Source organism: Ascaphus truei, chromosome 3 (assembly GCF_040206685.1).
Source record: "Ascaphus truei isolate aAscTru1 chromosome 3, aAscTru1.hap1, whole genome shotgun sequence".
Classification (NCBI taxonomy): domain Eukaryota; kingdom Metazoa; phylum Chordata; class Amphibia; order Anura; family Ascaphidae; genus Ascaphus; species Ascaphus truei.
In genome coordinates, this window is record NC_134485.1 from 210,865,482 (window position 1) to 210,891,614 (window position 26,133).

General features: G+C 43.5%; 1 protein-coding gene across 2 annotated transcripts in view; it reads right to left on the minus strand.

Annotated features, from left to right (window-relative positions):
* KSR1 (kinase suppressor of ras 1) overlaps positions 1-26,133 on the minus strand; it is a 176,332-nt gene that overhangs the window by 31,244 nt on the left and 118,955 nt on the right. Inside the window, exons 3-11 of one of the 2 annotated variants that reach the window (XM_075590024.1) lie at positions 25,289-25,436; positions 21,868-22,300; positions 13,209-13,213; positions 12,009-12,069; positions 8,236-8,319; positions 5,538-5,599; positions 5,341-5,447; positions 4,004-4,172; positions 581-622 (exon numbers count right to left, since the gene is read on the minus strand). In XM_075590024.1, coding sequence (XP_075446139.1) covers positions 581-622; positions 4,004-4,172; positions 5,341-5,447; positions 5,538-5,599; positions 8,236-8,319; positions 12,009-12,069; positions 13,209-13,213; positions 21,868-22,300; positions 25,289-25,436 — 1,111 coding nt within the window. The remainder of the gene's footprint in view (positions 1-580; positions 623-4,003; positions 4,173-5,340; positions 5,448-5,537; positions 5,600-8,235; positions 8,320-12,008; positions 12,070-13,208; positions 13,214-21,867; positions 22,301-25,288; positions 25,437-26,133) is intronic. The other variant, XM_075590023.1, reaches the window with a different exon arrangement.

Consider the following 26,133-nt stretch of genomic DNA (forward strand, 5'->3'; position numbering starts at 1 on the left):
TTAGATGGTACAGATATTATAAATGCTTAAAAAAAATTACCAATCTTCAACATTTTGTAAACCAATCTCTCTCTCTCTCCCTGGTTTAGAGAAATTATACGTTTATCACACCGTTTTAGCAGCATGGCTTTACATCTTCATTTTTAGTGAGGTGGCCCCCTGAATGGGCAATGTGCCTTTTATTTCCCACAAGAAATGTTTTAAAATGATCATTTCACAAGTGGTGCACTATATCTGTAACACTGAGTTTATGCAAATGTACAATGCAAGTGCTAATGTCTCTAGAAAAACAGAGAAACACCTGGCAGTTGAGAAACTGTTTTAGAACAGGATCAAGAGACTTAAGTGCTATGCTTTATTTGGCTTTGCCTTTTGTTAGCATTCAGAAAACCTGTGCTTTAGAAAAATCCCTTTCTGAACCTCTTTTCTATTTACACAGCAGCACTGAACCTATTGCCAGGAGAGGGCAAGGCCCCATCATAGAAGATGTGAGATCCTAGGGAATCAAATAAGTAATTCAAAGAGCAGAGGAGTTAGCAGAAAAAAAGGACGGTTAGTAGGATTAAAGCAGTGAACTCACCTGGGAAGATAAACTGTTGTCTATGCTGAATGTAGTAGGCAGCTTTTAATAAAAGATGACAGCAACCACCCAGGCAGAATGAGAAAAACAACCAGTTAGAGAGCATCAGGAGACCTGCCAGCAACGGCCCCAAATGCATTCAGTGACTCTGTATATAGTCCACATGCTGTTCGACTGAACACGGCTTGTGTCAATAAAGGTGTTCTCCTGTTTGGTCTGTGGGGAGAAACTCCCAGGTGGATGCAGACATCGGTTCATCAGTTTACTACCTGCCAGTAGACACTTGTATGTCTCGGAAAACCATCTGCCTGTTAGGTACCTGCTCTATATTGAGACACATAACCTTCACATTGAAGGGAAAAACTTAGTAGAAACGAAGGGGCTCAGGTCAGAAGACCCTTCCCTAGGCGGAATCATTTGGCTGTCAGAGGCGCTAAAAATTTTTTGCAGTCACCTAGAAATGTATATTGGAGATATGGGAACATTAAATACCTTTACTTAACACTTTGTATGCTTTAGCCTTCTGTGATATAATGTATACAGGGTACAATCTATTGTGCATTTGCCTTTGTATGAATGAGGCAATGGCTGCTCTTACAGGGACTGGTTTATAAAGCAATGTAAATAAAACATATTTGCGCGGCTTTAATATCTGCTTATCTATAAATATGCCACTGGGTTGGGCCACTAACTTTGCCATAAAGTAAATTAAGAAGCTCATTAAAACTGTGCATTGAGTGCAAATGCTAGTGACATCATTTTTTCCTGCTGTGGTTTCTAATTAACCACTTTCCTGTCATTTATGGCAAGACTGTGACAAGTCTGTCTTTTGTTTTGATTTCTACAAACCAATGCCTTGTGTGCATATAAAGCTAAATCAGACAAATCATAGCACAAAACTATTGGTTACATGTTTCTGCCTTAAAGGCTGCTGCTATACTATTGAGGATCCTGCTTGGTTACAACAGACTAACAAATGATAATATTACTAGAACACAACAGAATTTTTGCAATGCAGTGATCTAAAGGGAACACAGCAATGAGACGCATATTTTTAGGTCTTTATTTTTTTCCATAAGACTGATTTTGGGCATACTTCCCATACATACTGTAATGCAACAATTTGCAGGCAGGGGGCATGGCCCAGATCAGTTCTGCCTGTGTCAGTTAGAGGGAAGGCACAGCTGCTAAATAACAGAGTCCAGCAGCTGTTGGACTGACTGGCTCCACAGTGCACTTTTTCCTTAGCATGTTGGTTTAAGTAAATGTGTGTGTTCCAATTAGCTTAACCCGTTTAATGCTGGAGAACTGAGGTCTATTACACGGTGTTCCAGACCATGTTCAAGACAACCTCTATTTTGTTGTAGCGCCTTCACTGCCAGAGGGTTGAGCAACGCATGGCATTGCTGAGCCCCACAGACAGTGAAGGGGTTAGTCCGAGTGCCTGTGGGATACTGAAGGAAAAGGTCTCTACATTGCAATGCATTAGAGATCTCTTTAATGACCAAGGGGTTAAACAGAGCTAAGTTCCACACTTGATTATATTCATTGTAGGATGAAGAAAAGGTTCAGTGTCTTTTTCCAGACTAAACAGCGTAAATAAAGAGCCCTGTGGAAAAATGACCTCTCCATCTGTGATTCAGACTGGACCTAGGCTATGATTACAAAGGGTTATTAATCCTCTTAACAAAGTTCACACAGAGGTAATGCTGTATATAAAGCCTCGCTATGCTAACCCTTCTGATGGCGACCCATTCCAGTTCCCAAAGCACATGGCGGCTATAAACAGAGGACAAAAGCATACGCAGTAGAATCTAATCATTAGCCCTCTTCCTGTCAGAGAATGGGTTAAATAGAAAAAAAAAACCAACAACAAAAACCACACAAAAATGTAAATCCAACCGCATTTTGATCATTTTGTTTCTCTGGTTTGCAAAGCAAGTTTTAATCGTAAACAGAGAAGTTAAACATTGTTCATGGCTGGTGGGAACAACCTCTTTTAGAACAGCACCAGTTTCTTGCTGTGCCTGTCACATTACTGGCATCAACTCGTGACTGTTCTGTGCTGAAGTACTTAGGGTTTTTGAAGTACTTGTTTTGTTCTCTGCACATAAAGACATTTTACTGGGCTAGGAGATGCTGGGAGTGACCACCATATTTGACCAAAGCCATGTTCCTTATGGATTTAGAAGTTAAAAGTTCACAAGGTATTTATAAGGCATGCAGCATGCAGCGTGCAAAGAAGATGAAGAAGAGTGCATTACATAAGAACCAAGCTCCTTGGGTGGTGTCTTTGAACAAAAGAATACAGATGCAGAAGTTCAACAAATTTTTTTTTAGAATAAAGATGCTTGCAACGACAGTATACAAAAAGGCTCCATGCAATCAGTTTATTAGTAAAAAAACTTATGTTTGGTATTAGGAATGTGCAATCACTATCCAGGTACAGTGCCCACCTAATCACCCCTAATTTGATAACCACGGAAAAGTTTATCCAGTCTTGTTCTGTAGCTTTCTTTCTCTACAAAGCTTAGCTCTGTTACCTTTAGGAAAATTCTAATGGGAAGGCAATATAAAACTAGGACTAGCAAGTCTGACCCGATCAATCCAGACAAAGCAGTCATCTAGGGGACATATCTTCCACAAAGTACATAGCTCAGTTATGCAAATAATAATCACTTAACATCACTTATGGGTGGTCTCATTGATGATCGATGACATTTCCTTCACTGTTCTTGTTTCTAGTTCCATAGTTTAGCTGGCAAAGACCAACAGCCTTGGAGACAACTCATGTAAACTGTGTGTGGCATCCAATAAGTGATATGCACTCCTGAAGAAAGAGACTTTGCAGGCCAGCCCTACAAGCCTGGAATGTAAATGAATAGGGATCTCTGCTCCACAGCAAGAGAACATCTTACAACGGACATAGTTCTGACAATGAGGTCACAAATGCCATACCACACAAACATCATAAACCGCTTCTTAACCACTTATGGGTGAAGCAATTTCATATTCCAGTAAAACCAAAGGAGGCCAATCATCCTTAAGTATGCTTATTTTTTCCCCTCCTCTACATGAGCTGTCCTGAAACAATTGCTAAAGTGTTGTAAGCAGCACAATAGAAAATGGAGCCGAAATATGAATAAATGATGGAACAAATCACTGGAATGCAACTGTGTAGCAACCTGTAAATGAACATTATTGGTCTACTACAACCTCCTGACATATTGAAAGAATATTTAACTCCTATCTGCCCGTATAGATAAAACTGATTAATGAGCGCTCGCCGAATCTTGATGTCCAATTCCAATGCTACAGTACCTTCACTAAAAATTAGATTCATTAAGAGCCAGAAGGAAACTGCGGTAAATCCTTGGGGCACCTTAAAGTCTACTCGAATGATGACTGTCATTACTCCATTACCTGGGAAATTGAAGCGACTGTCCCTCTGGCCCATTGGAGAGGGATTCGGGGGAGTAGTCGCACTGGAAGGGTTGGAGGATGGGAAAGGAGCTGGGGAAGAAGGCGTAGAGGATGTAGTAGAAGACGGGTTGCTGCTTGAATCAAGGTGGTTTATTGCTGGGGGATGCTCCTGCAAACAAAAGACAAAAATTACTGTACTTCCTTGTGCAAAGACCAAGGCTATTTTTTGAGGTTGAAAACTCAGGAGAACGGAGGAGCTCAGACAACTTCTATTTTTTGGGGAGGGTCGGAGTATCAACAAGAAACGCTATATGGTGCTTGTGAAATTATTAGGACAAGTGGTTGGTCTACTAACTGGGAAGAAAGAAACGTTTTTTTTCTACCACATTTCTTTATTTTACTTTGAAGTACAGTGTATTTACTGTAGTTTGGAGAGTAATGAATTTACCCGCTTTGTTCTGCAGCAGCTTTTTTCCTACAAAAACACCAGTGATAAAGACTATGGGGTTTATTAATTAAACTGTGATACTATAGCTTAATGGCTAGTGCCCACATTAGAATTATCACAGTTTAATTAATAACCCCATATGAATGATAACCCACAATCATACACAGCAAATAGCACAGAAAGTTTAAGAAATCAGTTTGCCCAGAAAATTTGGCCAGGTAATATCATATAGTCCCTTGGTCCTCCAAATACTATGTAGCAGGGCTTCCCAAACAATCCCTTATTGTGGACCACTTCATTGTTAATGATTTTGAAGGTCACATACCGTACTACCTTTGTACAAACAGTTCTACAGAAGTCCTCTAAACCTCGATTTCAAATGTACTGTACCAAACGTAAAAACAGCCTTCAAAACTCATATGCTAACAGTGATGGAAATGTAATTTACTTATAATGGGAGAACAATTTTAAAAGATGACAGGCACCTCCACTCCAGTCGTCCGGGAACACCAGTGGTCCAATGACCATCGTTTGAGAAACACTGCTATACAGGTAGTAACAAAGGAAGTAGTAACAAGTAGTTGATATTTTAAAAGCTTTCGAATCTCGGGGGGGGGGGGGGGGGGGCGGGGGAAGGGGGGGAAGTCGATGTAGCACCACGAGAGGTTTGAAAGCTTGTAACATATCAACTACTTGTAAATCCAATAAAAGCTATCATACAGTACCACCTACTCCATCTCCCTCCTTTGTTACTACATGGATGAAAGGACGAACACGGCTACCCTCCCTTCTTTGCCTAGTGCTATACAGGATGATACATGTCTGATTGGTTAGAAAACATTCATTTTACTACAGCCATATCAGCACAGTTGTGCTGTGTGAATCATACCTTCTTAGTTAGAGCTTTCGGAAGGGTTCCAAAGTGGGGTTCTGCCGGTCGATCCACCTGATTATTAATGTCAGAAGGCACAGACTCTGTCCGCCTTATTTTTGCTACTGCAAGCAAGGAGAAGACACTTTTTTGTTTTTTTCACAGCCCAAGTTAGAATACAACAGTTGGCTAATTAACTTAATTAATTAACTTACTTGGTAGGAATGATATCCTACACGGAGGTGCTTCTTTTGTACATTTGTTGTGACATTTTAACCTGAAGATTACAAAAATATATATTTGTTAAAAAAAAAAAAAAAACACCTCAGTTGGTTTAACATTGCTTGAATTGAAACAAAGTGTCCAGAAAGAAAAAGATAAAATAACAGCTTTCCAACATTCTTTGATGTTGATGAAGGACAGAGATACTGTAGGTGTGAAAACTGAACAACGTGGTATGGTAAAGTCTTTACACCATGTTAAAATGAAAAAAATAATGCTATCACTGCAGTTAGACATGAACATATTGATGATTTAACTGCAAGCCACCTTGTATGCATCTTATATATGTAACCATACCGGCAAGCAGAGGTGATAACAGCCTCCACAGAAATTATTATGACATGCTATCATTTTAAGAATATACGATAATTCAGCATCACACCTCTATTATATACAGCAAATACTGAGGACAGTTTGCCTCCTGTTCAATCAAAACGTGGCAATTTTGCTTATTTGTTTGGATTTATACACAGCAAATCCAAATGTATTACCGATTATGCTGTCTTATTGCATGTGCTTTAAGCTACCTTTGGGTTACAGGTGTCGTTCGCTTTAATAGTTCAAGCAACCAATGTTTTCAGTTCTCTCATTTTTTTTATCTGTAATAGTCTTAATTCAGTTGATGTTAAAGACTTTTCTATGAGCTTTGCCCCTTCTTATTTAAATGGAAATGTCATTGCCCAGTGTTCTCTATGGTAATCCATTAATTATTTCAAAGAATCAGAATCCAGTTTCTTATAATAGTGGCAGTTTGTTGTATTAATTACCGACATCACAAAATGCTGTTCATATTAACGAGAAACACCTCTGTTTTTTTCTGCAGGAGAGGATCAATGCCATTTTCAAGCAACAATCCTCACTGTGTAAAAAAAAAAAAAATCTCCATATTGGGCGCCTAACCCGCAACTATCGTAAGTGCGATGGCAAGAGCGACGAACACAAAAGGCAGGAAGGCAAAGCGCGTGGCCATAGTGCGCGAACGTGCACGAGAGTGACGAAGCGGCCGATGCTTAATGAGACAAAATCTTTAGATTTTGTCTCACGGCGGCCGGGTCACATGCACGGCTCAGCCAATGATGGCGAACCACTCACGTGACATCACAGGAACATAGAATTGGAGCTGCTCTTGGTCGCGTCTCCTCCTCTAGAACCCACAGGCCATGGATCGCCTGTGCTGCAGGCGCCCGTGATGTCACGTCCTCGGTCACGCGCCTACTATGTACAAGCCCTTATAATGGCTGCAGCCTTTAACACATATGAAGTAAATTGAGGTTGAGCCCTTGTAACCATTAAGGCCAGTGACAAAAAAATGTGACAGCAAAATATTTAACGAAAGAGAGAGACAGAGAGACAGAGAGACAGAGAGAAAAAGAAGAAGAGAGAAAGTGAAAATGAAATCACAACAAACAGATCAGAATATCATACTGGTAATACATATTTCAGTGTTGGTGTTAGTGAGGGGGTTGCTGTTTTCAATAGTTGAATAAACTGCTGTAGTTGCTGAGTGATATGGATTCCATATATAATAGAGATTGCCATTGTTATTTGACTTTTACAGGGCTCCACCCATGTACAGCATTTACCACTTTAAAGTACAAGCAGACACAAAATGTAGGGACTACAGATGAATTGCAGGGATAATAGTATAAGACACAGGAGAAGCAAACGTGTTCTGTCCGTCCCGGGGGTCCGGCACACTACTTAAAAATAAATTTTTGACTACAAGTCAAACCAGGTTTTGTGAGCAACTAGTACATTTACAAACATAGTTTTTAACTACAAACCAGTTAATACCAAAAACCCTGATCTGGGCCTTTAATAAAAGGTTCACAAATCAGGAAGGAATGATATATATATACACAGTATATATATATATATTTTTAAACTCAGGTCCACATGCTTGCAATTAAGTATTTCAAGGTTGGACACTTATCCATAACTGATCATGCTGTCTGATCACTGATGGGCGAGGGACACAATGCGGTAGAGAAAGACCAGTAATAAGGATCACATGCTGTAACACAGTTTGTCAACAGGGTGATAAACGTCTCTAGCCTTGAAACTCAAGTACTAGCCCAACTAGCCAGTACTCAAGCCCAACAGGTCAGGTTTTCAGGATATCCTAGATTCAGCACCGGTGGCTCAATCAGAGGCTCAGTCAAAGACTGAGCCTCTGATTGAACCACCTGTGCGGAAGCAGGGGACTGATTGATCCACCTGTGCTGAAGCAGAGATATTCTGAAAACCTGACCTGTTTGAGTGGGGGGGGGGGGAAAGGGGGCTTGAGTGCTGGAGTTGAGCACCTCTGTAAATCTAGGGCACGCATTACAGGTTCCATGCAAAGTTTATTTAATGGCATATATAGCATCAAAGCATAAAGATTAAAGCTAGGCTGATGAAGGTAAAGTCAGCATTAAAAGATGTGATAAAGCTGTAGTACAGTATGTGCATGCAATACATGGGTGACCTTTGCACTGCACCGCCTCCTTTATTTGCTACCATCAGATAGCAGAGCCAACTACAGGGAGCAGTTTGCTGCTAAACATTAGTAAGCTTTAAAAACAAAACAAAAACCCATCAAAACACAAATTCACGGAGGCAAGAATGATTACACAAATGTTTAGCACATACCTGCAGTGTTTGCATTTGACTCCAAACATCATACTTTTCTGACAAACGTGACACACTTGTGATAGCCAGGATTTTGTAGAAAATCTGACAAAATTAGAAGAAATAAAAAAATAAATACTTGTGTCAATACAAGTACAAGGTAACCACTAAAAGAGTGACACCGTTCTGCCACACGTATGTTCTGGTATAGTGACATACTGGTCAAAAGTTATTAAAGAATAGTTTTATTCCCAGAGATTCTGTTTCCCAGAATGGTTTATTTTTCTGTATATTTGTGTTATTCTTCCCTGTAACATGTCTTATATGATATCTCTGTACAGTGCCGTTTATGCTGGCTGGCTAAAAACAATACAAGCTCAATATACTTTGTGTATATGGGAGCTTTAGTTACATGTGGTCTAAAGTGGTAATTCAAAATACTCTGAATCGGCCAATCTTACCGCCATTGGCTGAAAACCCCCCACAGAAGAAGTTACGGCTATAGGGGTTTTCGGCTGAAAACATTCCAAACGGCTCCTTCGGCAGATATAGAATTGCCCAATAAGGCCCAGATCCACAAAAGGGTACTAACCTTTGCCGCGCCTTTACTCCCATTCATATGAATAGGAGCTAAGGCGAGCCAACGCTTAGCACCCTTTTGTGGATCTGTCCCTACGACTCTTGGCATTCCTACCATTCACACTGTTACCCAAAGGGTCGAAACAGCGGTCTGTGAGCAGGTTTGCTGGCTGTGCACTTCTTTAACCCAGGCTGTGCTGAAGCGCTGTGTAATACGGCAGGTAAAAGCTTATAGGACTCCATACCTAAATGGGTCAGAAATGAAGTGACACAGAGTGCTCATTTGTATGTCATTTCCCAGAATCCCTGGCTGCAGAGGAAGCATGTTATGCTAAGAGATAATGGGGAGAGGCAGGGTTGCAGATCTGTGAATGTGCTCACAAGTGATATGTTTTTATTTGCTGTACACTGTATGGTGGAGGGTCTGTCCCGTTTGTTTTACCCACCATAACTTTTTTAACGTCTGGTCAGACGATTACTACAAATGTTTCAGTCGCATTGAAAAATCATCATGCACTAATGCAGAGGTGCGCAAACTTTTTCGTCTGAACCCCCCTGCCTGCTCCCCTCCCCCCACCCCTTACCTTTTTTCCGGCGTTTCTGATGGCACGGGGTCATTTGACGCCACATTGCCATGGCGATGCGTCGCCAGAAGCCGGCCGGAGAGCAGGTAAGGGACTATACAGAGGCCTTGCGCGCTCCCCCAGCATTTAATTTAAATGTTGCGGGGAAGAGCGCGGGGCCTCTGTAACTGCCGCTCCCCCCCCCCCACCCGGTCCCAGCTTGCGCACTCCTGCACTAGTGAATACTAGATCAAGTTTTGTACTACATTAAAACTGGGTTACCATTTGGCCTAAATTCACTAATGGATGGCAAGTGAAAAAAACGGTTGAGTTCCCTGTACAACGCAAACTTATTCCCTAGAGCAGGGGTGCGCAAAGTGGGGGGGCGCGGCGGTTACAGAGGCCACGCGTCCTTCAGCATGAGACCTCTGTGTACTCACTTACCAGGTTTCGGCCCACGCGTCTCCATGGCGACGGGCGTCAAATGACACCGCGGGTTTATGTGACATCGCATGACCCTGCTGCGGCATTTGACGCCGCAGTAAAGGTAAGGGTGGGGGCGCGACCCAGGGGGAGAGCAGCGCAGGAAGTTTGCGCACCCCTGCCCTAGACCTGTGTCAGCAGCGAGAAAGCAGTGATCGCAGGCTTTTTATCCCAACGATATGCCAGTGTTATTTTTAACACGGCTTATTCAAATAAGCATGCAAAGGAGTAATTACCACCAAATTACTTATTTACATGCTATGCACTAAACTCCATACCTGTTGATATCGGGCCAACATTAAAAAAAAATATTGCCAATTGTTATCACCTACCACAGGCTGGCACTAGGCCTATCGTGATTATGTACTGTAAATAATGGTCACTATTACTATTTACTTACAAGATAAGACTAGCAAACCTACAATAGGTGATACAAATACATAGTAATAACATATTGATATTTTAATTCCTCAGTGTCCATGGACATCCCATAAAAATGTAGCCCCTTTGGCTACTAAGGCTGAGTCCCCGCTGGCGCTGAGCGTGCGGCACTTGGCGCGGTTACTTGCATATATATATATATATATATATATATATATATATATAAAGCAACTGTAAATATTACTGTATGTTCATTTGCATGTCTTAGACAGGTCTGCAACCCTGTCTTTCCCCATTGTCACCCAGCATACAGCGCTTCCACTGCAGCAAGGGATTCTGGGAAATGACATGCAAATGAGCACTCAGTGCCACATATATATATATATATATATATATATATATATATATATACACATACATACACACACACACACAAGTTCCGGCTCACGTGATGCGCAGGCACACACGTTCGGCGCTTTTGTAAATAAAATTTGTATACTTTCCCGCTTGCTCAAATAGCCAGCAATTGCAATTTTTTTTTAAATGCTACAAGTATTTCCTCAGAGTACAGAACTGATTTATTAAAAAAAAAAACACACATGTACTGTAGGATATTGCTTGAACTGCTGCTTTAAGTATCTCAGGAAGCAGGGGGTAAACAGAGCTGAAATTAATAGGGTTCATCCCCCCAGACCCCGTGTTTCAATCCTACATGTATTAAAAACAATTAAATAAAGGAAAGCAGCAGTGCTGCTACTCTCTCCCTCTTGCTGCCCCGAGACCTGCCGCCCCTAGGCGCTAGCTTACCTGCTTACCCCCTGGGGACAGGCCTGATTTACACTTTCATTATAACAATATATTATTAGAAAAGCTATTAATTCTGGGTGTGTGTAAAACCTGTGATATTCTGCATTATAAGCGGTGCAAAACCATAGCTACATCTGTATGTAGAGATGGGAAATGTTGTGAAGGGGGAAAAAAAACTCCCTTTTATTTATTTTTTAAGAATTGTGCAGTGCAGGTTTCATAGTTTAACAAACGTGGTCATTTTTTATTTTTAACTGGTGTCTTCAACTTAAACAGTTTTATGTTTTATGTTGTGTATACTGTGCTTTTGACCAAATTGCATGTTTTATGCCAGCGGTGCGCAAAGCTGCAGTAATCAGGATTTCAACTCACAAGTTATGGTGCGTAAAAAAAGTGCCAAAAATCCTCCACCATACAGCAAATAAAAATACCATGTGTGAGCACATTCACATATCTCAAACAGGTCTGAAACCCTTCTTTTAACCATTATCTCTTAGGGATTCTGGGTAATGATATGCAAATGAGCACCCCCCATGTTCTGACATGTTCAGGATGTCAGAACACTGGACATTATAGGATACAGTGGCAAGTTATTAACACCGTTGGGATGCAAAATGGACTTCAGGACAGTACTTGTCCCAGTAGTGCCCTCCACTGACGATCATAATATAACGCTACACATACAACACATGCCACCAGCCATGGCAGCCATTGTATTTTATCATGTGCCGTGGCAGACTGTATAAACAGGACTAAAGAATCCTACACAAAATATCTTGTTATGCTATCGCAACCAAGTGTATCTAGGGTTCTGGCTGCCATCAAGCTCTTTGTTACCCAAGCACCTGCATCATCAAAGCAGCCGTTATTTTCCAGGGAACAAGGGAATATATGGCACATTCTTGGTAAACAGCAGCCCAATCTAAACTAGAAGCTCTACTTCTCCATAATACTAGATGTTGGTGCTTTGTTGCATCGTACCTATGTGTTACCGAGAGTCCTATATCTCTCCGTACCATCTGTGGGGATCCTTGAGGAGCATCTTAAAAATAAAACAAAAAAAAAGATGGGAAAATTTAATAATAAAATATACATCTGTTGCCCACTTAACACTACAATGTAGAAGTAACATTAATTTGATATCTATGTGATTCCACTTATTTCTGTGGGAGAAATGTGTAATTAAATGTAATGTGTAGTGTAATAGTAATTTAAAAATGTTTGTCTGTGTGTGTGTGTATGTATGCATGCATATATATATATATATATATATATATTATATAAAAGTACAAGTATATATAAGTGTATACCGTGTAGCACAAAATCAGGAGACAGCACTCGGGCATAAGCAGATAAAACAGTTGTATTGAAAACAAGGACTTTGTGCCTTGTTTTCAGTACAACTGTTTTATCTGCATATGCCTGAGTGCGGTCTCCTGATTTCGTGCTACACAGTATAGTACTTTTATGTATTGCTTATGGGACCTGCACCTACCTTCATATGCTCATTGTATATCTCTCTCTCAGGGGGTCTACAGAGCTGAACCTTGTTAATTTCAGCAATATTTTCACTACCTCAAAAATGTAAATTAATGTAACAGAGGAAGAAAAAAAAAAAAAAAACATGGCACAAAAACGTAACCACCAAAAGTCCAATATTAAAAACTGGCATATTTTCCCCCTCATGTACAGAAATGTATGAGAAGCCACTTTATTAATTAATTTGGCTATGGTGCAAAATATTAACATCACAACCGCTTCAGTGCTGGAGTCATATAATAATGTACTTTGCTTTGGCTAATCCCAGAGTATAAAAGCATCTGCTGCTCTCCAATTTGTAAATCCTAATGAAAAACATGTGAATAGGGTAAGAGAAAAGCGCAAGATGGATATGTACACATGAAGTTTTAAGTTCAAGTATGGTCACAGTGTTCTAAAAAATAATATATATATATAAAAAAATAAGCATTATGTAGCATTTAAACATGTTATATAATATTTTGCAAAACTACAGCGATGACCATGAACACTACTTGGCCTTATTCGAAATAATTCGCTCTCTACAATTTGAAGTGGTTATTTCACAGAATGTAGGTGCGACCCTTAGGAGGATGTGGAACTTCTCTCATGGTCTTGAATACCCAAAGTGGCCATCCACACAAGCTCAACTCAGCTGCTTACCGAACCTGCAAAACAGCAGAGAAAACAAGAAACACTTTACAAATGACTGCATCAAAGAGAATAATGTACTGCTAAGCATTTCAAAAGATACACTGGAAAAGGAAATGGGGTCCACTATTCCAACAATGTTAGTTTCTTATCTGCTGGAGGGATGCATTGCAATATAAGGCAGGAAAGGGGATACATATACACTTGCTTTTAAAAAACATGCTCTAAAAACAGTGATGGCGAACCTGTGGCCCATGTGCAGATACTTGTAGTGGGCAGGCATCTGAGCCAGCACTCAAGCTTCTCATTGCACCCGCCTCCGTCCTGGAAACGGGCACAGGGTAAGTGACAGCGTTTGGGGGGAACTAAGTACTAGTGAGAAAAGGGGGAAGATAGCGTTCTGAAACCACCAGTGACTAGGGGCCCCATTCAGAAAGCGTTCATAAGCCACTTATCAAGCACTTATCACCCAAAATGCCTACTGCTATTCGGTAAGCAGTGATAAGTGGGTGATAAAAGACCGAATTGCTCAAAAAAAATTGGTCATAAAAAAAATCACAGAGGCAGCGGTGATAAGCCATTATCACCACTTTTTGGCATGTTCATAAACTCGTGCAATTCTAGTAGCAGTGATTTGGCTATGAACGCCTATCACCGCTCTAGAATGGTGATTTTATCACAAAATTCTCACGCCAGAAAAATTTGGCTTAAAGGTGTTGGAAACCTGCAGAGAAGCGGCGAGATGCATAGGATTGATGCCAGGAATCTCTGGAGCTGATATCCATTAATATTAGCACCAGAGACCCCTGACATGAATCCTGTGCAATAAAAATGCATTTACAGTAAACTTCATTACCATAGCGGATAGCCTCAGGGACCCCCTACTTCCCGAGATTCAGGCCCCGTTATGGGGGGGCCAGTATCTCCTATGCATTTAAATGTCTGTGTCACGTGACCATGGGAATAAAATGCATAGGAGATACCGGCACCCCATAACGGGGCCTGTATCTGGGGAAGTAGGGGGTCCCCTAGGCTGAAACCAATGCGGTTCAGCTCAGGAGACCCCCTGCTCATCTAAACTATTAACAAAATTAAAATGTATACACATAAATTTCGGGCGATATTTGCACAGGGAGAGACGTCTTTCTCAGAGCAGCTCTCTCTGCAGCAGATACAAGAGTAAGGCCTTTTCAGAGGGTCGTTCATCAGATCACCGGCTTATCACCCGTTTTGTGAATTTTGCTATGACAGGTAATGAAGGCTTTCTGAATACCGTGATAGCAACGCTCATAAAAAGGGTGATTTAAATGGTCCAGTAATTTTTTTTATGAACCTTCTCTGAATGAGGCCCTAGGTGGTTTTAACTAGGTACAGCATGCCTTCTGCTCTGTCATATACTACATATGTACCAAGAATGAAGAACAACGATTGTTCTAGAATGAAACCCGCTGGTACAGCATGTCAATGTATTTGCGGCACACATCATCCAAAAGTTCTGAAACATACTGTAAAAAAATAATAATATGTAATATGTACATAATGCATCAAGGAAAGAGAAACAAATATTGTTTCATTAATATAGGTATCAAAGGGTTTTGTAGTGATCAAATACTCTGCTCAAACATTTCACTTGTTCTTGCTACTACGGTCATACCTCATGGGCTTCTATTTACATAAATATCCAGCAGAGAGACCAGTGGAATTATAAAGTGGCTTAGTCTTTATGAAGGAGAAGGACAAGCCATCTTAAATATCACCATCACATAATACCCCAATATAGTATTTTTTTGGGGGGTGGGAGCGGGAGCGGGAGCGGGAGCGGGTTAGCTGGCTTTTACTTTGTTTTATTCAGTGTCTTTACTTTATACTGTGATGATTCAGCGACAATTAGAGAAGGGATTAAATGTGCATTTACACATCACATTCACGGTACATCTGAAGTTATGCCTGCTGTTAAGAAGAAGCAGAGGTCCCAAAATGGGGCCGTCGCGCCCATAATGGCCCGTGCCTCCAGGGGGTACTTAACGTGCCTTCTTTTCCTTCCCCCCACCACGAGGCTTGGTGGATTTGCGCGCGAATCAACAAGGGGAGGGGCTAATGGGGCGGGCTATTTAAACCCTGCGCTCGCAAAAGCTACTCACTGACTCTGTTTTCTTCTCTCCCTGCAGGTCCCTGTGAGCGTGTCTCCCGATAGCAGCATGGACCCCAGCAGCACGAGGCGCATCCAGGCTCAGGCAGCTGATCGCAGGACATCGCGCCCGGCGGCCCCACGGAAGCAGTGGCCCGAGCAGGAACAGCTGAAGCCCTCTCCCACCCGGAGAGGGAAGCAGGCGGCCCAGCCCCCTCCCAGCTCCTCTCCCAGCCGTAGAGGGAAGCAGGCGGCCCAGCCCCCTCCCAGCTCCTCTCCCAGCCGGAGAGGGAAGCAGGCGGCCCAGCCTCGCTCCCAGCCCCCTCACAGCTCCTCTCCCAGCCGGAGAGGAAGGGAATCAGCCCGGCAGGCTGGCTCCGCCCCCCAGCCTCACTCCCGTGCCTGCTCACAGCAGAGCAGGGAAGGGAGGGCTGTTCTACCCCCCCTCATGGGAGAGGACTTTAGCCATCACCCTGCAGCTCCAGTCCCCGCTCCCCCTGCTGGCATGGCCCCCCCCATCCCTGCAAAAACGGCCCCTCCAGCCCCCAGCCACCCTCCCCCTGCAGCTGTTAGCAAAGCTCCCACTGCTGGCCTGCCCCCCCCCCTTCCGCTGCACAGCACATCGCCCCCCCTGCTATACATAACACCCCCCCCCTGCTGACCAGACCCCCCCCCCCAGGGCCGGCCCGAGCCAGCCCACCAGCGCGGCAGAGCCACCCCCGGCGCTCCTGGCGCCTTACCCCCAAGCGCCTTACCCCCAAGCGCCTTACCCCAAGCGCCTTACCCCCAAGCGCTTTACCCCCAAGCGCCTTACCCCCAAGCGCCTTACGCCCACGCGTCCCAAGCCCCCCCGTACGCACCGGCAAATCACACGCACTACGCCCCTGCGCCGTATGAACCTGCCCCCTACGCGCCATACCCAGTGCCCCGGGCACCTCCCCAGGCGGATGCGCCGGCACCAATGGCGCTGGGAAGCGGCGCCGATCCGGGGAGCAGAAACAGGAGCCGTGCAGCTGCCAAAAGACCGAGGACCGGTCACCCAGGTGCACAAGCCGCAGGATCAGGTGAGCATGAAAATTCAGCATAGGAATGTAATGAGGATGATGTTGATGGGGACGTTAGTGATGGGGGGTCGGTTAGGTCAGGGTCGGACTGTGAGTCCCAGGGGTCAGACAGTGAGGATAGTGAGAGCGCAAGAGAGAGCAGCGAGTCAGGCACAAGCAGCGGCGCAGACAGCGACGAGACCCCAGGGGTAAAGCGCATAAGGAAACAGGTAGAGGCGTTGAGCAAGGCGGCAAAGCGGAGTAGGACAGATAAGGGAAAACGCAAAGCGCGCAAAGACAAAGGGGCGACTTCCACCCACAGCGGGGAGGATTCGTTTGCAGTTGAAACTAGCCCCCTGTACACACACCTGCCAAGGAGAACACAGAGAGACATAGGTAACAGGAAGTATGTGGATATGTTCAAGCTGTCTGTAAAGGGGCGAGCAGAGAGGCAACGCGCGCGAGAGGCAGGCGAGAAAGGGCAGGTAGTGAGGAGTAACGCAAACTGGGTTATGGGTTTCATTGTGTTCGGGGACTGTTTCCTTTCAAAACATCCCAAAGAATTGCATAATGTGATGAGATACATGAGTGTGATACAGAACATACATGACGAACACGAGGGGTCAGCGTGGCGGGATTATGATGAGCAGTTCAGGCATAGGTGGCAGGGGGATACACGGTTGAGTTTGGGGAAGATGGACATGGAATTGTGGATGAAGTTAGTGGGACGGGGTAAGCAGGGGGGCGACGCCACCTTTCCCAAGGGTCCAGGCGATCGGCCTGGGAGTGATTCAACAAGCAGGGGCAATAAAAGGGAGTGTTGGGCGTTTAATGATAAACACTGCAAGCTGGGGGCGGGTTGCAAGTTTAGGCATGTGTGTAGCCGGTGCGGGGGTAGCCACCCCGTCAAGAAGTGCTTCAAAGGCCCTGGGCAACCGGAGCCAGGGGAGAGGGAAGGCGCTAACACCGTTCAGCCTTAGCGGTGTGGGCCGTTGGCTAAAGGGGTACCCCGACCGGGAGAAGGTGGGTTTTTCTTGGAGGAGGGTTTAGAAGGGGGGTTTTTCACACACCAGTGGGGGCGTGAGTTAAAGGGGATAAAATTGGGACGTATGGTGGGCCCATTCACACACCCCCCCTATTGCTCAGTTAATGATTTCCCCGGGTGCAAAAAATAAATAAATATATATATATAATTATATTCAGGTAATTAAGACATACGGGGAGGGAGCACTATTGGTAAAATTGACATAGAGGCAGCCTTTTCGGCTGTTACTCTGGGCACCCAGCAGCTTCAGAGGCACAATCGAATGCTCAAAGGGGTACATTAGGGGCCGGCAGGCGAGTAAGTAGATAATCTACTAACATGTTTTCTGTCTTCACAGCGGGGGCCCCTCGATATTTTATTAATAACATGCGTACGCCTTTGCAAGCGAGCAGCAGTCAGGGTTTAGGGTCACAGCTTGGGGTGTGGGGTGAGTCCCCAGTAAGTGGCCTTACTGGGTCCTCCGGGTGGCGGAACTGTCAGGCCAGTCATCGTAGGGACACCGTGAATACCCGAAATGGGGCTCCACCCGATGCGGATGGGCCGCCAGGTAACGGTTCCCCTGAAAAGATTGTGCGGGCTGGAGGCGCCGACGCAGGCGGTCGGTCGCTGTACCCCTGGCACCAATCTTAGGCAGCTGGGCTCTATCCTATGCGGGTAGGCCCAGGCGGCTCTGATAAGGGGGACCTAGGGGCCGTGGAGAGTGTCTCTCGCGGTGGAGAGTGTCTCTCCCAGTAACGGTAGACAGGGGCCGTGGAGAGTGTCTCTCGCGGCGGAGAGTGTCTCTCCTGGTGGACGGTAGATTAGGGCGGGTGGAGGAGGGCTCCCCCCGCCGGAAGATACCGAGAATAGGGATGACAAAGGACTAAGATTATGGCTGACAGTTATTTGCAGGTATTGTTAAAACAATAAAGCTGTGACCATTTTTACTTCCACAAAACTGTGTCGTCTCAGTTTGTTAAGGGGGTGTAAGTAAACCAAGCAGTAGGCACACTAGGCCGTTAACGTAACTGTGTAGACAATGTGGTCAGTCAGTGTAAGGACAATGCGTGAATAATATAAAGAAGTCTGACCAAGCCTTGAGAGTGGGAACATTTATAATGAATAGACAAATGAATTATACTCAAGGCGCTCACCATGGAAAAAGGGCACCGCATCACCTTGCTTTAAAAGATTGGCCTGCGCCATATACAATTGAAAGTTAACTCCACTCAGTGGAGAATAGATTTCCCACTATGTTTTAATGAATGTTTTTCTTGAGTTCGTTGTACAGTTGTGTTATTCTAACAAATCATGATATTGAGCATCAGTACAGACAAAAAAACTTCATAATACTACACCGAAAAACACACATTTTCTGCTGAAAACAAATACCGAGCCCAGATACACCAAGTAATTCCGGGACTTTTAGCTCCACAGTTTTCAGTGATACAAAATTGTATGAAAAACTAAATGGCTTCTCTCAGAATCCCTGAGGATCAGTGATTGTACTAGACTGAGTGGAACAACTGGTGGAAGGGTACAAGTCTGCAGACCACTGCTTGGGTGACCTGAAACAGAGCAGGGTGTGAGGAACAGTGATTGTACTAGACTGAGTGGAACAACTGGTGGAAGGGTACAGGTCTGCAGAGCACTGCTTGGGTGACCTGAAACAGAGCAGGGTGTGAGGAACAGTGACCGGGTTAGCAAAGGGATCAAATTTAGCCAGAAGGGTCTAAAGATTTAACCTAATTGTAGCTGGAGAGTCCTGTAGCATGTTCTAATGCAGCGGTGCGCAAACTGTGGGGCGTGACCCCCAGGGGGGGCGCGAGACTGCCGGCGGGGAGGCGCGCGGTTTACAGAGGCCCCGCGTGCTTCCCGAAGGCACTTAAATTAAGTGCCGGGGGAGCTGCAGGGCCTCTGTAAACCTTACATACCGTGGCTCCGGCGGCTTCCTCGCTGCGTCGCCATGGCAACGCCGCGTCAAAATGACGCCGCGAGGTCATGTGACATCACGTTGCCACATTATGCCGGAGCGCGGGTAAGTTGGGGTTGGGGGGGGGGGCGCGGGAGTGAGGGGACAGCCGGCAGGGGGGGCGCAGGGAAAAAAGTTTGCGCCCAACTGTTCTAATGTACCGGCTGCAAACAAGGGAATTGTATGTGACTTTGGATGATACAAATGCACAATATTATTATTATTATTTTTTGCAAAGAAACATGATTTTACGGGTTAAAAAAAAAAAAAAAACTTTATGGAAAGTGAAACCAAGCGTTTCAGAGTGTGTTTCTACACATATATACACACACACACACACACACACACATTTTTTATATATATATATATATATATATATATATATATATATATATATATATATATATATATATATATATATATCCATTACTATGTTACCCTGTATAGTGACTGTCCCTCAGCAGATTGATATTATAACACCTTAAAAACATGAAATGTATCGTGTGAAGTTGCCACAAAGCTGATGCCCTCTGCTCATGCAGTGAAGGAAATCCCCATATGTCATGTACGAGAAACCTTAACCACAATCACCAGCCTCTGCTTAAATATATAGCACCAGCGGATATGGGTGAGTGATTTTTGCACCTCTGTAGTTTACCTTTGTAATGGTTGTTTAATCATTTAAGGCGTGTTTCATACCAACAGTCCCGACTGTCAAAAGTACAATGCTATTTATCGCAGAATATAGAACACCTATAAGCAGGCTGGTTAGGGGTTGTATCTAATAGAGGCAAGAAACAATTTCAAATTTGAAGCAATCAGGGCTGAGTTTAAACAAAAAATAATAAAAATAATAATTTGAATATTTATTTCTTCAAAACATAGAACTAGTGAAGTATGTGAGGAGGTAAGAAATCGGGTTGCCAGGTGTCCGGTATTGAACCGGTCTGTCCTGTATTTGGACATTCTGTCCAGTAAAAAAATTGAGGTAATTCTGGACATGTATGTGTGTACCCAGTATGACCTCTGTAGACATAGTGGCCTGACCAGCTTGGGGTACCGCGGGATTTCCCCAAGCAGGGCTGTTGCTTGGGGGCTAGGCAGCTTCAACTATCCTGATTGGCTGTTGCTGGCTAATCCAGCCAATCAGGAGAAGGTGTCAGGAGCCTGGGGGTGGGGCCAAGGAGAGGAGGAAACTGCATGGAACGGAAAGAGGTGTGTGTGTGTCTCGAGCGTGTCGCACCTTTCACCATTGTGTCCAGTATTTTTGGAGAAGCCACCTAGCAACCCTAGTAAGAAAAGCAAAATAACGCAAAGACATCAGCCGCATTTCATCAAGTTAAAGCGGCAATTCCTCTAGCCCATTTTAGTTTTACCTTAATAAATGCAGCAGTTTTTTACATATACACCAATGCAATCATCTAAGCTACACAAGTCAGCAAATATCCTGCTTTCCAGGGCACGCAATAATGAAGTGCTGTGAATGTCTAAATAGCTGCTAAAGCAACCCAAGGAATTATTAATACTGTATATTAAAAATCAGCACAGAGTATTACCTAATACTACTCAACTGATCTGTTTAAAAACAAACAAAAGAAAAACAGGATTTTGAATGAAATGCTGCTTTAAGACCTCCAGATAGTAAGAAGCAAACTATAACTACATCAGTGCATCTCCACTACCAAGCTACTGGCCTTGTTACCTGTAGGTAGTACTGCAGGCAACCAAGGCGAGAAGATCAGTATAGCAGACAATGTCTCACTATGATGTTTTTATGGATGACGCTGCACACAGCCACGAGAATGGGTGACATCATTTAAGCCACTGGATCCTAAACTGTGATCTTTAGATCACAAGGGGTCCCTTAAGGCCATAGTGGTGGTCTCCAAAATTCATTTCATACAGCTCTCTCATGCAGTCTGCCGTCTTTTCCGATTACTGGAGGCTGATCTTATATTCAAGTCCAGTGATTTTGAAATATGTTACGAGTATACACAAACATATTGATGAACACACCCGATTGTAAGTGTGGTGGGCATACAAATTATTAGTAACATTAAGCAACTTGTTCATGATGAAGAAACGTTTGGGAGCCCCTGTTTGTGCACTTTGTATACACATGCAGATTTAGATGGTAGATGTATTAACAGTTGTTTTGTCTGTACCACTCACCTGACAGATTTTCTTTGCATCAGATTTCTCAAAGGAAAAATTATTAAATTGCATTCCTTTTCTCTGATAAATATGCTGTCGGTTTTTAACCATTCCCCCCCCCCAGATACTTTAGTTAATAGACTCCTTTGATTGATTACGAGTGAGGCATTACTAGTCTTTGCTCCATATTCTTATTCCAATAAACAGCTTTGGTTTTTTTTTGCTCTCATTGTGGAACAATCCTTTTGGGGACACGTCACAATTCCATAAATGAGTGTCTCTACTCTGCCATCCTTCATACAAAAAGGTTCAGCACACTCACCAAAATCACGAGGAGAAAAGCCACTTACTTAAGAGAAGGTACTTCGTCTATCCTGTTACCGAGCTGCGACTCGTGAGACTTGCTCCTTTTGAGTGTTGAGAAGTTGGGCAGCAGCTGCTGAAAGACTTTGCGGCTGGGTGGGGGTGGCGTCCGGGGTGGCTTCAGCTGTATTGCCCTCTTGAGCTGTGGGGTGGTGGGTGGGGTGATTGAAAACCCATGGGGATTCCTCAATGTTAGCCTGTTGCTGAGCGATGGGGAGGAGAAGGGATCCTGCAAGCTATCTGCATAAATATAGGGTCCTTGGCTGGAGGCGAGGGATTCTGACATAGGGATGGCAGACACGGATATGGACCGCGGCTGGTGGCTGTTGGCCTTTGGAAACGAAGAGTCAGAGGGGAGCTGGGAAGAGCTCTCTCTGCGGATCTCAGGAGGGTTCCACAATGTATCCTTCATGTCCCCGCCTGAAATCAAACAAGGACAACCTATCATTGTAAGACAGACCACTGGCGTTTCTGAATCTTGCTTTAATACCACTAGCTCAGTTACCATATGTATATTTATGTACGTATATTTTAAAAATGTTATAGCGCCAACCAGGTGTGCATCGCTTCACAATGTTTACAAACATTACAATATGTTGTGGAAGCTGTATTAAGAGGCATTCAATGCGTTAAAAAAAAGTCATCCCAATCTATTACAAACATGGCTACTAAATCTTTACACTACATACAAAGATTTGCCCATGTCACGCTTCTGCATTATGGAAATATCTTCTTGTAAATGTGCATGCCGACTTTTTGCCCCTAAAATAAATGCTGCTTAATCGAACAGACATTTAGTAGGTGTAAAGCCAGTTTTGTTAAATGCTTATTCAAATATTTCTAACTTAAATTGGTAAGAATATGTATTTATATATATATTGGATTGTCTCGGGTTGATGCTCATATTACATTTACCGAGCAGTGCTAAAACCCCATAACACAGCTTCCGACATCGGGTGGTGCATTCAAGTGAAGACAAAATGTCTTAGTAAATATGGGCCTCAGAGATCATCGAATGCAGGATTCATGGATGGATGGTGGGTTTTTATAACCAACTACTTTTATACTATAGGGCTCTTTAGCGGCAAAAGACTTCAGAAATATACAAGGAATTGTTTCCTATGTATGAAGAGCAGCAGGCAGTTCCTTTTATCTGCTGATGAAATGTATAGTAGGGCAGTTTTACCACTGTCACATTTGGAAAATTATTATATTATAATATATATATATATATACACACACACATTTTACATTACACAAAAGTAAAAAATGTAGACAATGTTATGTTCATATTTAATCAAAGGAAACAGTTTATTTTCAAGGAACACTTGTGTATTCTAGAATGTGACCCTAAATCAAAAGGGGGTCTGCAAACCCGAATGGGTGTCTCCAAGGGGTATACTAAACAAAATAAATAATGGCGGATCCCAGTTAGTGGGTTTCTGAGCCTATGGGGAGACGGTGAACTAAGGAAAGGCCCCAAACTGCACCTTAGTGGGGGTGGTATAGCTGTCAATTACGGCAGCAGTTTCCAAAGTCACCCCATAATGCTTTGCATCCACAGTGGAATGACATTGTGCAATGTCTTTGGAAGCTCCTGCAGTGATTAACAGCTATACCCACCCAAACTGTCCACACACACTGAGGTGCAGTTTGGGGCCTTATTAAGTGTATGTAGCTCCACGAGCTCCGGACACTAGATACTACCTGGGATCTGTCACTGTGTTTTGGTAGTGATAGTCTGATGAGTAATACACTCACTTTTGTAAATACCAATTCAAGAATCCAGAAATTTGATTGAACAGACAAATCCCAAAGTTCAGTGCATTCACACAGTCACAGTATTGTATTCAATCTTCTAGAAAAAGAGATCATCTATACAATATTTAAAAAAATAAAATATATATATATATATATATATATATATAACCCCACACTGATGAGACCCATTAAGGTCGAAACAGCTGTCTGTGGGTGGGTTTTCTGGGTATGCACCTTAATCCTGGCTGTGCTCAAAGCTGTGACCATGCAGCAAGCTTAAGCCTATAGGGAACCATGTCAAAAATGGTTTTTGAAGCAAAAAGTGGCACTGTGTGCTCATTTGCATGTAATTTCCCAGAATCCCTTGCTGTAGTGAAAGTGCTGTGTGCTGGGTGATAATGGTGAAAGGCAGGGTTGCAGACCTGCCTAAGACATGCAAATGAGCATACAGTTGTATTTACATTTATATATATATATATATATATTATATATATATATATATTTATTTTTAACACAAATACTAGGCCAGATTCGACACTTTCCTGAGTAACGGCTGTCAGGTTTGTCCTTCTTCCCACTTCACTATTCTCTACAAATTTTTGAAGTGTCATACTTTGATTGACATTTGTTAAAAAAAAAAATATATATATAATACTATATGGATGATGAGTTTTTAGGTATGATTAAAAACATTTCTTGTTTTTAGATATCTATTCCAGGTGAGTGTATTAAACTTTGGCATTTCCGATGTGAGATTTGATATACACCTCTGCAGATTTCTCTTGGATACAAATTGTGGCTATAAGGTTTACTCAAACTGTGAGCTACAACTTCAACAAATTGACCATCATTGGACAAAGGTGCCACTCGACTGGATTCAAGGAGTAACACAAGACACAATTTATACAGTAAATGCATGTCTCTATTACAAATAATATATCCCACACTCTTTGCAAAAATATGTTTGGGATGAGAAGTGATAAATTAGTCTCCAGACTACATTATGTACACAGAACAGATGCTTCATGCTTCATCAGTCTGTTCTTGTCAGATCTGAGGAGGTTTCAGCCACCACTACAGTAACTTTGTACCAATGGGAAAAGTCATTAATATTAGTCCATCTATAGAATAGAAGATTTAGCCGCATGCATTACACCACAACAGTGGGTCACTGTTCTGTAAAAATACGGGGGGGAAAAATTATGACAGGGGGAAAAAAGGTCACTTGTAATTGGAGTGTTTGTGCCCAGATGTACGAATACCTCACCCATCACGTTTAAAACAACAAAACAATGAATGTTATCTATTTCCAGCTTATGAAATGCAACCTCGGTATATGACAGACAATGAATAAAAAGAGGCTTACTGGAAAGAGGAATTAATACAAAATCGACTTGTGATGTTTCTCCTTATAATATGCTGTGCCAAATTATTTTTATAATGAGAAGTCATTTGCTCGCGATCTCACTCAATTAACATGGTGTTGCTAATGGCAACTAGAAAGAAAAATCACATTGTTTTTATAGGAGGATGTGGCTTTTTTTTTTCATCCTGGAAGTGAGCAGAGTATGAGATCGCTGCCAAGATTTCTTGTAACACTGGAGTAGAGGGGGTGGGGGCTGGGTGGGGGCGTTATGAAGCCCTTACCTGACCGTGCCATTTTCTTTAAGCAGGCGAGAGCCCCATTAAGTCTGGAGCACTCTTCTGTGCCGGCTCCGTATCTCTTCATGGTCTCTTTCACCTTTGACTCATTCATTTCCAGTAAGGCATCTAGTGTTAAATCTGCTGGTATTTTCTAGAAGTGAAAACAAATATGGAAGTTATTAAAAGACAATACATTATCTTATACTATATTAGTGAAAGCACTGTATGTTTGCCTGCCTGCATGCATGCCTGCCTGCTGGATGTCCGGTGTCCCTAGCGGCAATCTCATTGGTCCCTTGGCCCGCCCGCCCCCGCACACCTCTCATTGGCCTCACACACTCACACCACCCCCTTGGCCCGCCCCCCACACCTCTCATTGGCCTGAGGCGGAGTGACGGGCCAAAGGTCCAAAAAAATAAATAAAACACACACACACACACACACACACACACCTCTCTCCCCTCTCCAAATCACCTTTTCCCCCTCCCCAGCGGCATCACCTCTTCCCCCTCCCCAGCGGCATCACCTCTTCCCCCTCCCCAGCGGCATCACCTCTTCCCCCTCCCCAGCGGCATCACCTCTCCCCGCTCCAAATCACCTCTCCCCGCTCCAAATCACCTCTCCCCCCTCCCCGCTCCAAATCACCTCGCTTCCCGCAGCTGCCACGCGGCGCGCAAGATGGCGGACCCCCTTCCTCCCTCGCGGCGCCGAGTCAGACGGTGGCGGCGCCCGGAAGTACAGGTAGGTGTCGCTCCCCACCTCCGGCGCCAAACGGAACTGAGAAAGGGCGCATCAACTGAGGTGTGTGTGTGTGTGTGTGTGTGTGTGTGTGTCACTGTCCACTGCCC